The 14,257-nt window shown below is 53.3% G+C and overlaps 1 protein-coding gene across 1 annotated transcript; it reads right to left on the bottom strand.

The window, feature by feature from the left end:
• Nucleotides 1–5,243: 5,243 nt before the first annotated feature.
• DLL3 (delta like canonical Notch ligand 3) lies at nucleotides 5,244–13,323 on the bottom strand. Its single transcript, XM_032841844.1, is given in 9 exon segments — nucleotides 5,244–5,309; nucleotides 5,312–5,429; nucleotides 5,665–6,256; nucleotides 8,381–8,603; nucleotides 8,841–9,055; nucleotides 10,609–10,851; nucleotides 11,913–11,967; nucleotides 12,783–13,067; nucleotides 13,197–13,323. Coding segments are annotated over 9 exon segments (1,866 nt in total). The 5' UTR covers nucleotides 13,266–13,323.
• Between the last annotated feature and the right edge of the window lie 934 nt (nucleotides 13,324–14,257).

Here is a 14,257-nt window from a genome sequence, read left to right as displayed (position 1 = left end):
AATGGGACAAATAATCCTAAAATTTATATGGAACCAAAAAAGACCCCAAATAGCTAGAGGACGGTCGAAGAAGAAAATCAAAGTTGGTGGCATCACAATTCTAGACTTCAAGCTCTATTACAAAGCTGTCATCATCAAGACAGTATGGTACTGGCACAAAAACAGACACATAGATCAATGGAACAGAATAGAGAGCCCAGAAATAGACCCTAAACTCTATGGTCAACTAATCTTTGACAAAGCAGGAAAGAATGTCCAAAGGAAAAAAGTCTCTTCAACAAATGGTGTTGGGAAAATTGGACAGCCACATGCAGAAGAATGTAACCGGACCATTTCCTTACACCACAAAAGTAGACTCAAAATGGATGGAAGACCTCAGTGTGAGACAGGATTCCATCAAAATCCTTGAGGAGAACACAGGCAGCAACCCCTTTGACCTCAGCCACAGCAACTTCTTCCTGGAAACATTGATAAAGGCAAGGGAAGCCAGGGCAAAAATGAACTATTGGGACTTCATCAAGATCAAAAGCTTTTTTTTTTTTTTTAAGATTTTATTTATTGGGGCGCCTGGGTGGCTCAGTGGGTTAAGCCGCTGCCTTCGGCTCAGGTCATGATCTCAGGGTCCTGGGATCGAGCCCCGCATCGGGCTCCCTCCTCAGCAGGGAGTCTGCTTCCCTCTCTCTCTCTGCCTGCCTCTCTGTCTACTTGTGATCTCTCTCTGTCAAATAAATAAATAAAATCTTTAAAAAAAAATTTTATTTATTTATTTGACACAGAGAGAGAGAGACATGATCACAAGTAGCCAGAGAGGCAGGCAGGGGGCAGGGGAAGCAGGCTCCCCGCTGAGCAGAGAGCCTGATGCGGGGCTCCATCCCAGGACCCTGAGATCATGACCTGAACCAAAGGCAGAGGCTTAACCCTCTAAGCCACCCAGGCGCCCCAAGATCAAAAGCTTTTGCAGAGCAAAGGAAACAGTCAACAAAACCAAAAGAAAACTGACAGAATGGGAGAAGATATTCGCAAACAACATATCAGATAAAGGGCTACTATCCAAAATCTATAAAGAATTTTTCAAACTCGGGGGGCCTGGGTGGCTCAGTGGGTTGAGGCCTCTGCCTTCGGCTCGGGTTGCGGTCCTGGGGTCCTGGGATAGAGCCCTGAGTTGGGCTCTCTGCTCAGCAGGGAGCCTGCTTCCTCCTCTCTCTCTGCCTGCTTCTCTGCCTACTTGTGATCTCTGTCAAATAAATAATAAAATCTTAAAAAAAAAAAAAAAAGAACTTACCAAACTCAACACCCAAAGAACAAATAATCCAATCAAGAAATGGGCAGAACACATGGACAGACATTTTGGCAAAGAAGACACCAGATGACCAACAGACACATGAAAAAGTGCTCCACATCACTGGGCATCAGGGAAATACGAATCAAAACCACAGCGAGGTACCACCCCACACCAGTCAGAATGGCTAAAATTAACAAGTTAGGAAACAACAGATGTTGCCTAGAATGCAGAGAAAGGGGAACCCTCCTACACTGTTGGTGGGAATGCAAGCTGGTGCAGCCACTCTGGAAAACAGCATGGAGGTTCCTCAAAAACTTGGAAATAGAGCTACCCCACGACCCAGCAATCGCACTACTGGGTTTTTACCCTAAATATACAAATGTAGGGATCCAAAGGGGCACGTGCACCCGAATGTTTATAGCAGCAATGTCCACAACAGCCAAACTATGGAAAGAACCTAGATGTCCATCAACAGATGAATGGATAAAGAAGACGTGGTGTATATATACAATGGAATACTATGCAGCCATCAAAAGAAACGAAGTCTTGCATCGATGTGGAGGGAGCTAGAGGGTATCATGCTAAGCAAAATACGTCAATCAGAGAAAGACAATTATCATATGATCTCTCAGATATGAGGAATTTGAGAGGCAGGACCAGGGGCTGTGGGGGATAGGGAGGGTAAAATTGAAACAAGATAGGATTGTGTGGGAGACAAACCATAAGAGACTCTTAATCTCAGGAAACAAACTGAGGGTTGCTGGGGTTGGTGGGGGGAGGTATTGGATGGCTGGGTTATGGACACTGGGGAGGGTATGTGATATGGTGAGTGCTGTGAAGTGTGTAAACCTGATGATTCACAGACCTCTACCCTTGAAGCAAATAATACATTATATGTTAATTTTTTTTAATTTTAAAAATGGAGGGGGGTTCTTGGTTCACCTATTATTGATTCTCCTGGTTTTCACCAATTTTTTAGTTTTTATTTTTATTTTTTTTATTAATTTGCTATGTGCCCTCCAGATCATCCCCAGAAGCTTCAAATGGTCTGTCATTTTGGTTTTTTGTTTTAAAATTTTATTTATTTATTTGACAAAGAGCGAACACAAGCAGGGGGAGCAGCAGGCAGAGGCAGAGGTAGAAGCAGGCTCCCCACTGAGCAGGGGGCCCAATGCAGTGCTCAATCCCAGGATCATGGCCTGAGCCGAAAGCAGAGGCTTAGCTCATTGAGCCACCCAGGTGCCCCTGTCATTTTGTTCCTCAGTGAGCAGGGAGCCTGATGCAGGACTCAATCCCAGGACCCTGAGATCATGACCTAAGCTAAAGGCAGACGCTTAACCAACTGAGCCACCCAGGCATCCCTTGTTTCTATAATTTGCACCCGTTTGCCAGCAGGGAGGTCCACCAAGCTCCTCATTTGGTCAGACCACTGCAGTAATAACTCCATACAGTCCATTTTTAAAACACAAACGGTAGCACCCTATCTGTTCTTCTGTACCTTATATTTTCCTCCCTTGGACAAAAATCTATCAAGGATTTCAGTTGAGCACATCTATATCTCATTTGAACACTGGTGTAATAGTTCCCTTGTAAATGGCCCCTAATCAATGTAGCCAGTCCTCCCTCATCAGACATTTATTTTTTTTTTTAAGATTTTTTTTTTTTTAATTTGACAGACAGATCACAAGTAGGCAGAGAGGCAGGCAGAGAGCGACAGGAGGAGGCAGGCTCCCTGCTGAGCAGAGGGCTCGATGCGGGACTCGATCCCAGGACCCTGAGATCATGACCTGAGCCGAAGGCAGAGGCTTTAACCACTGAGCCACCCAGGCGCCCCTCATCAGACATTTAGATCCTTGACAGCCTGTGGCTATTACCAACAATTACTCAACTACAGACACCTACAGACACCAAAGTCTATGTGTAGGGTAAATTCCCAGATAAGAAACCATCCGATTAAAGGGAATGTGAATTTTTTTACTTTGGAAGTTATACTAAATGAGTCTTTTGATGTTTTATTTTGTGCAAGACCATAAAAACATCAGGATATTGCAGGTGGCCAACACAGCTGCATTTTGGCTTTTAGAAACAAAGAAGCAGGGGTGCCTGGGTGGCTCAGTGGGTTAAGCCTCTGCCTTTGGCTCAGGTCATGGGATCGAGTCCCACACCGGGCTCTCTGCTCAGCAGGGAGCCTGCTTCCCCCCCCTCTCTCTGCCTCTCTGCCTACTTGTGATCTCTGTCTGTCAAATAAATAAAATCTTAAAAACAAAAAGGGGGGGGGAGCACAACCCAGGTCCACAAAAATCCTACAAGCTCTTTAGCAAGCGTTCTAGCAGGAAGGCATCCTGCAGGACGACTGCATCCCAAACCCCCCAGTCGCTCCCTATCTTTGCAGCAGTTACTTCAAACTCTCTGAGCCTCAACTTTCTCTTCTGTAAAATGGATCCTTTCCACTCTCATTGACTGGTTCCATGGGGTTAAAAAGAAAGCACAGGCTTGTGGCACCCTGCTGGCTCAGTTGGTGCAATGTGCAACTCTTGATCTCGGGGTTGTGAGTTTGAGCCCCAAAGCAGAGATTACTTAAAATCTTATTTAAAAAAATAAAATAAAATCTTAACAAAAAACAAACAAAAAAACCCTACAGGCTCAAAATGGCATCACTTAGGCTAAGTCACCAAACTGGGGCTTAATACCTAACCTAACTGCAGTTCCAACTTCGCGGGAAAATTAAGTCTCACCAGGCCAGTCAGGAATTCTCTGATCAGCACCAATAATCTGTAACATGGACCCTCTCCACCCCAAAAAGGAAAATGAGGTAATTCCCCAATGACTCCCTGCCCTTCCCCTACTAGGAGGTGCCCTTGCCTGGAACAATGCTTTCTTTTCTTTTGCTAACTTTCTTGCCCCACTCCCCTTCCTATAAAAACCTTCCTTTTTGGCCACCTCCTCAGAGCTCCCCTCTACTCCGCGGACAAGATGCTCACCAATTCATGAATCACTTATACAACTCTTCAAACTTACTGTGTTTTTCTTCTGGAACAGTTGGTTTCCCGGTCCGATAGGGTACTGACGTCTAGTAACAAACCCAGATTTGGGGTAGACGCAGGGACACTGCTTCACCCACACCCTCCATTTGCTTTGGACAGCCTGATTGACCTTGCTTCCCACCGCACGCTAGACAAATCGCCAAGATTGGCCAATCAGAATAAGCCATTCTGCCTGGGCCCCGCCCTCAGGCAAGGCCATGTGACAAGCCAGAGCCAATGAAAGCCCCGTTTACAAATGAAGTCATTCCCAGACACAGCTGAGTAAAAAGATACTGAAGGCACTGGGTCCCTGAATCCAGCCCCGCTGAAGCTACACCTACCACAAGATGTTTCATTTTTATGAATAAACTCTCCTTATTTAAGCCACTTTGAGTTGTTTCTGATCCCTCCGGGAGAGTCCTGATACTTCTCTCAGGAGATAGTAGCTCTCCCCTCCGTCCCAATACTAAGTACAAAGCACTTAGGCAAGGAGTCAAAGCTGATCAAAATAAGAGCCTTTATAGACGTCTCTAGAGAGGAGGGAAAAAATAGGATTTAAATAAGCATTATATACAACTCCCAAAGGTAAAATTCTCCCACCCACCCCGTCCAGCTCCAAAGTGTCTCAGGCAGAGATTGGGCACCACCAAGTTAAGTACAAAAATATCCAGGTTCTGTCTCCAGGCGCTGATGGAGAAGGGGCAGGTCAGGCCTAGAAATGAAAAGAGTAGGAGGCATTAGACAGGGCTGCCCTCGCCTCCTCTCCCTCTCCCCATTGAGTGGAAAACAGGGAAGCTCTGCTGGGGCTCCCCACCGCGACCTCTTGAAGGCCGTATGGTCTGGCAAATAGCTCCGAACGACAGCAAGAGGGCTGCAATACAGAACTAATAAAAGCCGTAAGTGAAAGGTGGCTTAAGGACATCCCAGAGACCCTATGCTCATTTTACAGATAGAGTAAAAGAGGGCTACCGGAAATGCAGGGGCTGCCTCCGCCCAGCGTGCCCAATGTGTGGGGAGCAGGTAGAGGGGTGGTAGCTACCTCCTGGGCATAAATGGAAGGAGCCGATATGACGTAAATCGCACGAGAGTCTCCATCTTCAGGGTGATTCCAATCCGCTGGCTGGCTGTGGGAGGAAAAGAAGATCAGATTCCTCTAATTCTCCGATCTTGTTTTCCCCACCCACCATGGAGAGACCCCAAAGCCCACTAGGGGAGCTGTCAACGACCCAATCAGAAAAGGCCGGGAGCAGGTAAGAGGAAGGGACCGACCAGGAAGGTCTATCAGGGAATCGGGTCAATTGCACTATGGAGATTGACGAAAGCAGCCAGGAGACAAGCCAGACGCCTGGGGCCCCTCACCTCGGCCCATCCTCCGAACCCTCCTGCGTTCTTCTGTTGTTGAGTGCATCTGGGAGCGCGTGCACCAATGGCTCCGGGGTCCCCGCCAACAAGCGAGACCCAGTATCCTGGCCGGGGCCTCGGCGCCGCACGTGGACCAGCAAGAGCGCCGCGCCGGCCAAGCCCGCGGCCATCAGCAGTCCCAAAGCCGGAGGCAAAAGAAAGCGCTGCGGGTCCCCCTGTTTCAGGCCCGGCAGCGCCGCGGGCAATACACGTGCGCCATCGTCCGCGCCGTCTGGGTGAACCGGGAATTCGCAGCGCGCACCCATGTAGCCGGGGGCGCAGGCGCAGACGAGGCCAGAGAAGTGGGCGTAGCAACGGCCGCCGTGGGCACAGGGGCGCGCGGCGCACGGGTCGGCGCGTTCGCGGCAGTCACGGCCGCCGAAGCCCAGAGCGCAGGAGCAGCGGCGCGCGCCGCCGCCCTCTAGGCACGTGCCGCCGTTGGCGCAGGCGCGGCCGGAGCAGTCGTCCAGGTCGTGCTCGCAGCGCGGCCCCGCGAAGCCCGCGCGGCAGCGGCAGCGCAGGGCGTGGCCCAGGTCCAGACAGAGCCCGCCTGTGGGGAAAGAATGTCAGGTGCGTCAGGGGCGCGGCCTCGACGGGGATCCCCGAGCTTGTCCGCGCATCCGCTCCTCTGCTCTGCAATCCTGCCCGCCCTTTCCTCGGCGTCCCCGCTGTCTCCGTCTAACTCTAGGGCCAGCCTCTGGGAGTTCGCCTGGAAAACAGGCCTTCTTCCTTTCCTCCCCAGTGGTCTTGGTTTGAGTCAGTCTCACCTCTTCGGCGCTCTGTATGACCATTTTTCTCTCAGCTTCAGCCATACTCCAATAGTTAGCAGTTCCAGAACATGTTTGAACCAACTGGCCTTTGCCCATGGCTTCTGCCTGGGATACCCCTTATCTTTTCCCTTCCTCCTTTACTCCCATTCTTTGCACCTTATCTCTCCCCGAGCTCCCTGGTATCTGCTCAGATGTCCCCTCCTCCAGGAAGCCTTCCCTGACTCTCCATTCCAACCCTGTGCTCCCCTATCACAACCCTGACAACTTCGGGCTCCAAGCACAACTGTGTCTTCCCCCACCCCAAGATGGTACCCTCGTGAGGGCGTGGCGCAGAGCTGTCCTAGTCGCTGCTGTGTCCCTAGTGTTCAACCCAGAGTGAACACTCTGTTTTGGAGAGAATTAGTATTATGAGAATGCACGGGGCGCCTGGGTGGCTTAGTCGGTTAAGCGGCTGCCTTCAGCTCAGGTCATGATCCCAAGGTTCTGGGATAGAGCCCCAAATGGAGCTCCCTGCTCAACGGAGAGCCTGCTTCTCCCTCTCCCTCTGCCCCCTCGTGCTTGCTCTCTCTCTAGTAGTCTATCTCTCTCAAATAAAATCTAAAAAGAATGCACTGAGCCCTTTACATTCATAATCTTATGTAACTTTGTGACACCGTTATCAGATCAGATCTCTCCACTGCTCATTCCTGTGGCTCCATCTCCCTCAGGGTAAAACCAAAATCCTCCTCATGGCCCAGGAAGGCCTACATGATCTGTCTGGATCACCTCCCTCACCTCATCTCGCACCACTCTCCCTGCACTCACTCTGCTCGATCCACACCTGCTTCCCTGTGATCCTCAACAGGTCAGGCACATTCTGACCTCAGGGTCTTTGCACTTGCTATTCCTGCTTCCTGGAACATAACTCTTCCCCCTAGAACCCACATGGCTCCCTCCTTCTCTACCCCTCAGCAAGGTTTTGCCTAACCACTTTTGCTAAAATGTCAACCCTCCACCCCATACACACTCCCCATCCCCCTCTGGCTTTATTTTTCTTCTTAGGTTTTTTTTTTAATATCTTGTGTATTTATTTATTCGAGAGAGGGAGTGTGAGCAGGGGGAGGAGCAAAGGGAGAGGGACAAGCAGACCCCACACTCAGCACAGGCTTCACACAGGCTCTGTCTCATGACCCTGAGATCGTGATCTGAGCCGAAGCCAAGAGTCCTGTGCTCGACCTACTGAGCCACCCAGTGCCTGTTTTCTTCTTCGTTTTTATCACCATCTAACTTCCCATATAATTTACTTATTTGTTAATTGTCTGTTCTGTCAGCTCTTTGAGGACAGGGTTTTTTGTCTATTTCATTCCCTGCTGTAACCCTAGTGCCTAGAACAGGACCTGGAACACTGTAGATACTCAATTATATGTGTTTTTAAGTAATATCTACACCCACCATGGGGCTTCAATGTACAGCTTCGAGATCAAGAGTCTCACGATCTACCTACCGAGCCAGTCAGGCTCCCCTTACTCAAATATTTTGGTATGGGAATACCACCTTGCCCAGAACAAGCAGGCTGGGCAGGAGTGCCTGGGTGGCTCAGTTAGGCGACTGCCTTTGGCTCAGGTCAGGATCCCAGGGTCCTGGAACTGGGTCTCACATCGGGCTCTCTGCTCAGTGGGGAATCTGTTTCTCCCTCTCTCTCTGCCTCTCCCCCTGCCTCTGCTTGTGCGTGCTCCCTCTCAAATAAATAAATAAAATCTTTTAAAAAATAAATAAAACAGATTGGGGGTGGGGGAGGCTCACGTCCCCAGGCCAGGGGGTAGAGAAAGCTCAGCCAAGATTCCCACCCAGGGCTGTCTGAGCCAAGCCCCGCCGCTGCCCACTGACCACGCAGGGCCCCTCCCTGCCTGGCCTCCCCGCCTCACCGTTCCGGCACGGCTTCAGGCTGCAGCGATCCACTCTCTTCTCGCAGTTGGAGCCTTGGAACCCGGGCGGGCAGTGGCAGACGTAGGCAGAGTCAGGGTCTGCGCCTCCCACACACAAGCCGCCATTGAAGCAGGGTCCATCCGCACATGTCACCCCGCTCACCTCACACCGCAGTCCGTAGAACCCTCGGGGACAGGCACATTCGAAGGATCCCGGGGTCTCCTGCGCAGCGGCAAGAGGACTTCAGAACGGGTCTCTCGGGAGCAAAATCCCAATCCCCCCTCCTGTCTTAACCAAGGAGGGCTGCTCCTTGTCCCGTCCTACCTCCCAGTCTTCGGGGGCCCTCCCCTGCAGCTCCCCGCCCCACCCTCAGCCCTCCCCAGGCTGTGATCTCAAGGAGCCGCAGACAGGGGGCGCTGGGAACTCCCGGAGGATGATGAGGGAGGGGCTGATACTGACGCTACAGCTGCCCCCGTTGGAGCACGGGTTCCCGTCACAGGGCCCAGGCCTGGGTACGAGGCATCCAGGGGTGGCAGGAGACGGGCCCCTGGGAGTGAGGCAGCTACTGGAGACCGGGATGGTGCAGAGGGGCCCAGTCCAGCCCTCCAGGCATCGACATTCGTTGGGCTGCTCGCAGAAGCCGTGGTCTGGACTGCAACCCTGGCGACACGCTGCTATGGGGGAAGGAGAGGCAGAGGAAAGAGTAACGTTGATGAGGGCAGGGTCAGGAGGGCAGGAATCAGAGAAGTTTCTGAGGGCTTTCTGTGCACCACCTTCTCATCCTCGTGACAGACAAACCTCTGGGCTAGCGGGTGATCCCCAGTTTCCAGACAAGGACACTGAGGCCCCGAGAGGCACATAGGAAGTGGCAGACGGAGGATGTGAACCCAGGCCATTGAGCTCCCGACTCTGTGCTCTTAGAAGGAGAATGGAGGGGTGCCTGGGTGGCTCAGTCATTAGTCGTTCGGCTAGAGTCATGATCCCAGCATCCTGGGATCGAGCCCTGCATGGGGCTCCCTGCTCGGCGGGAAGCCTGCTCTCCCCTCTCCCTCTACCCCAGCTTGTGTTCCCTCTGTAGCTGTCTCCCTCTGTCAAAAAATAAATAAATAAAATCTTAAAAAACAAAACAAAACACTCTCTCTGCCTGCCTCTCTGCCTATTTATGATCTCTGTCAAATAAATAAATAAACTCTTTTTAAAAAGGCGGGGGCGCCTCGGTGGCTCAGTGGGTTAAAGCCTCTTACTTCGGCTCAGGTCATGATTCCAGGGTCCTAGGATCAAGGCCTGCATTGGGCTCTCTGCTCAGCAGGGAGCCTGCTTCCCTTCCTCTCTCTCTGCCTGCCTCTCTGCCTATTTGTGATCTCTGTCAAATAAATAAATAAAATCTTAAAATTCAAAACAAAAAAAGAAAAAGAAAGAAAAGAAGGAGAATGGAGTGGGGCCTGCAGGGTCTGAACTTGGAGAGAGAAGAATGGGCCCCTGGGGCTTGGGGAGAGGCCCCTGGTCTTTCAGCCAAAATGGGAGGGTCTTCCATTAGGGCAGGTCTGGGAGAATCTGGGTAAGCCTGGGAGTCCTAAGGGCTTCACTGGGATTCAGAAGTCAGGGGAGGAGTCTGAGGGTCCCCACAATGGAGATCAGGGATCCAAGCTTTAGAAAGCAATGATATTATCTGGCCTCTGCAGCTGCGGGGAGGGAGCATAAAGTATCCCTTAGTGACGGGGTTGTGGGAAACTACAAGGAGTTTCCAAAGCTCCTGGGTGGGGGTAGGAAGGGCCCCAGCACTGGAAGAGCTGATTGTCCTAGCATCTGGAAAGTGGTGTGCGCATGTGTTAGAGGAGGAAGTGGGTGGGTAGTGCCTACATGGGAAATGGGTGTGGGGCTCCTATTCGGGAAGAAAAAAGTGCTAGGGAGAGGGGAGGGGGTTGGAGTGCCCAGGCAGGACTGGAGAGAAGTCCAGGGTCCTCAGTTTCCCCGAGGGTGGTAGCTGGATCACGGGAGGGGGTTGAGGACCGCGAGGCGGCCTGGAGCGGGGCCTGGGATACTTGGCCAACCGTCAACAACATTCCCTAGTTTCCTGGAGAGGGGTGTGTCTGCGGCACCACGGCAGAGCTCTCGAGCCCCCGGTTCCCTGAGGAGGGTAACCGGCTTGTGAAAGGAAACTTGGGGCCGTGAGCGCAGCTAAGGAAGGAAGTGCCGGGGACGGGGTGGGGTGGAACGCAGGACTCACGCGTGGCCTCACACTCGTCCTCGACCGGCGTGCAGGGGCGCAGTCCCGAGCCGCACCGCGAAGGGGCGCTGCGCGAGCGGCAGAGGCGCGCGCATGCGGCCCCGACGGCTGGCGGATCGCAGCGCGCGCGGTAGGAGAAGCGCAGCTCCCAGGCGCCTGCGCGCTGCACGTCCCGGGCCCACGGACCCCCGGCCGCCAGGCGGCGCCGACCCGCCACGCGTGCCAGCAGGCTCCAGGCTGGCCCTGCGGGGAGAAGGGAGCGAGGTGCTGGGGCGGGCCGGGCCGCAAGCGGACTCACTCTGGCGAGACAGATGGAGCTTGCACTCTCCCTGCCGCTCTTAGCGAGGCCAAAACACCCCTTTTCGAGCCCTGAGAATGGCAGTTATCCCTTTAGCAAGGCTGCAAACTCCCATAATGACGTCGCCATCCCATTAATACCCTAGGACCATCGCGATGACAACGGTCCTCCCAAAGAACCCGAAACAGCCCCATATCTTGCCCAGGAATCTTTGTGTATCAGTAAGGAGACCTCTAACATCCTGTGACATCTGATATCTCTATATGGCCAAGGGGCAACACGGGTCTTTTGAACTGAGGTCATGACACCCCGAAACTGTGCCTCAGGATCTTCCTAGATCGAAATGGTGACAGATACCCCAATTACTAGATCGCAAATTGCCCTCATTGCCTGAAGCCTTGGGATACAGAGAGAGAGTGGCATTTTCTCCCCGAGAAAGCTGTCACAACGCCCCCATATTGCCACAGGAGCTTTCTATATATAGATGCTGACAGAACCCCCCAGACACACACACTGTGGGCCTTACGTGGCTCCAAATCCCCTCAAATTAAGAATAAAATCACCCCCATCTCCCTCCCTGAAACCTTTGCTCAACCTGCGACATCCAATAGGGCTCCTGGGACCTCTGTAGGGACACCATGACTGAGCTTGTAGCCGGGTTTATCAAAATCCCACAGTGACGGTGCATTACTGTGCGATCCTGTATCCTCCTGCTCTGGGGGCTTCGAGATTCCAAGATGCTAAGAGTGCCCTCTGCCTGGTATCAGCCCCTGGAGACTCCCACGTCCAGGACCAGGACAATTCTACACCGACCTGCCAAGAGCCCTGGGACTACCGCCACCCAGCCCCCGCACTCAGGAGCTGGGAGGACAGCACAGGATGTTGATCCTGGGAATGCCCCACCCTACAGACAGTCCCATGTCATTCTCCCGGACCATACACGGGGCCCCAGCTCCCTGGAGTTCCCCACACTGTGCACTGTAGTCTGATGACTGAAGACACTCACCTCCAATCTGTTCTAACTCCTCTCTCCAGGTTTCGATGATGAGAGAGAAGGTGCCCTGGTTGGGAGGAGAAAGGAGAGGAAAGAATGGAAGACAGTGGAAGGCCAGATTTTTGGGGTGGTGGTCCTTCCAGGGACCAGGCAGACAAGGGACAATTCCCAGAGGGGCTGGCACAGGGAAGGAATGACAGTTTGGGCTTCTTTTATGGAGCACTTCCTGTGGGTAAACGCTAGACTGGAGATAGCTGGTTGAACCCCTCAAGAGGGACCCTTGTGAGGTACCACGATGATCCTATTTTAGAAATGGGGAGATTGAGGCTAGAACAGGGAAAGCCACCTTGCCCAGAAGGACAGGGGTCTAGACTTCAAGTACCGGTCCGTTCACCTGCCCACTTTTGGGGTTGTGGGCTAGGAGATAAGATTTTGGAGGTAAAAGTCATGAATACGGGTCCCAACTGGAAGATTGAAGAAGGGATAAGGTGAGAGGAGACTAGGGTTTCAAAAACAGGGCGGAGGAAGGTCCCTAAGTGCAGGGAGATCTGAAGATAAAGATAAGGATTCCAGTGTTTAGGAATCCCCAAGGAGCAGAGGTAGGGTCCTGTGAATTTAGGATTTACAGAGGGTGAGTTTGAGGTTCTGGGAATTTGGGGTCCCAAAAATGCAGGGTGGGTATCAGAACATCTGGGATCCCCAAAGGGGAAGTGGGACTCAGAAATTTGGGGTGCCCTGTGGGAAGTCCACACAGTAGAATGTGGGATTCTAGGTGATAGTTACTGGCCTGGGAATTTGGGGTCCCCAGAGGTCAATGCTGGGAGCTTGGAGGGCAGAAGGCCATAGAAGTTTGGGTAGGGCCTCCAGGCACAGGGTTCTCACCGGCCAGGCTTCCTGAAAGGGCACGCGCATGAAGCTGTCGGGCAGCGGCAGGTCAGGAGCCGGCGCTTCGGGCTGCTGTTGGGTGTAGACCGGTCCTCGCGCAGTCAGCGCCGCGCCCAGGGCGCACGGGGACTCGGCGGCCTCCTCGGAGACCCCTGGCTTCAGGCAGACCCTAAAGAAGAGGCGACACGGGCCCTGCCCAGTGCAGGGGGACCGCGGGGCCCCTGGTCCTGGTCCCGGCCCGAAAGAGTGGATCTGCAGCTCGAAGACGCCTGCCGGCCGTGCCTGGGGCCGGAAAGGGGCACAGCGTGAGGAGGCGTGGGAGCCCAGGCATTCCGCCCGCCCCGCGCCTCCTCCCCAAGACCCCTTGGGTCTCACCCCTTCCCATTCCTCCCTCTCCACTCCCGCTCTGACCTGGGGAAGGAAAATAAGCGCCAGGATCACTGTCCGGGGCAAGAGCTGGGGCATCTGCGGGCTGACCATGGCCTTTGCGGGGGTGCTGGGAGCCGCAGCTGCGGGCTCCCGAGCCTTATATGTGCGGGGACGGCCCCGCCCCTTCAGGCAGCCGCCGGGCTCCGGGAGACCCTAGGGGAGGAGGTCGCAGGGGAAGGGGAGCTTGCGGGAGCAACCGTGGATTTTGTATGGGCGCCGGCTATGCGGTGAGTGTGCCATCTTGCGTGTGCTTTGGGCCTGACTCCGCGTGTGACTGAGGGTGCGGTGGGGTTAGGGACTTAAGCCAGTGTATTAGGCTATACAGGGTTTTAAGATTCTGTGCGTGCATGCGGTGTGAGCAAGAGCTGCTGGCGGGAGGCTGTACATGACTTTGTGATTGTGTTCCTGGCTGAGACCGCGTGCCTCCACGTGTGCCTAAAAGTGTATACAGTTAAGACTATTTGTGAGGTTGTAAGTAATTCTGATTCTGTGGTTGTGTGTGTGTGTATGCGTGTGCACCAGCATGGGAGAATAGAGATGTACGTGACTTCATGATTGTGTGACTTTTGGGGACTGTGTGGCTGTTGTGGATGCTTCTCTGGACGTGTGTAAGAGTGAACGTGAGATCCTGGACCACTGTGTGGAGTCACGTGAGCCTCTAACTTTGAGGTCTGTGCAGGTACCTCTAGGCGGCTGTGCGTGTGTGGTAGGGTCTGTGTCAGCTGTGAATAACCGAACGTCCGCGTGTGAACGAGATTAGGTGTCGGGAAGCCCAAGGGCGTAGCCATGTGTGTGGGCGATGAAGATCCCGGGTTCTTTATGGACCTGTGTGTGTGTGTGTGTGTGTGTGTACATGCTTGCTTGGTGTGTGTGCTGCCCTCCGGAAGACAAAGCCACCCTTCCAAACCCCGCATCAGGGATGCACCAGACGCCGGGTGGGGAGACCCCGCCTGCGAGGGGGCTCCAGCTGTATGTAAATGCCGCCATCTGCCGGACGCCCGCGCCCCTCCCCCTTTGGGCCGCAGCTGGGCCGCCCATTTGGC

The sequence above is a fragment of the Lontra canadensis genome, unplaced genomic scaffold (assembly GCF_010015895.1).
Source record: "Lontra canadensis isolate GAN:19392208 unplaced genomic scaffold, GSC_riverotter_1.0 scaffold125, whole genome shotgun sequence".
Classification (NCBI taxonomy): domain Eukaryota; kingdom Metazoa; phylum Chordata; class Mammalia; order Carnivora; family Mustelidae; genus Lontra; species Lontra canadensis.
Note: the sequence above shows the minus strand (reverse complement) of the source record. Positions and strands in the feature narration are given on the sequence as shown.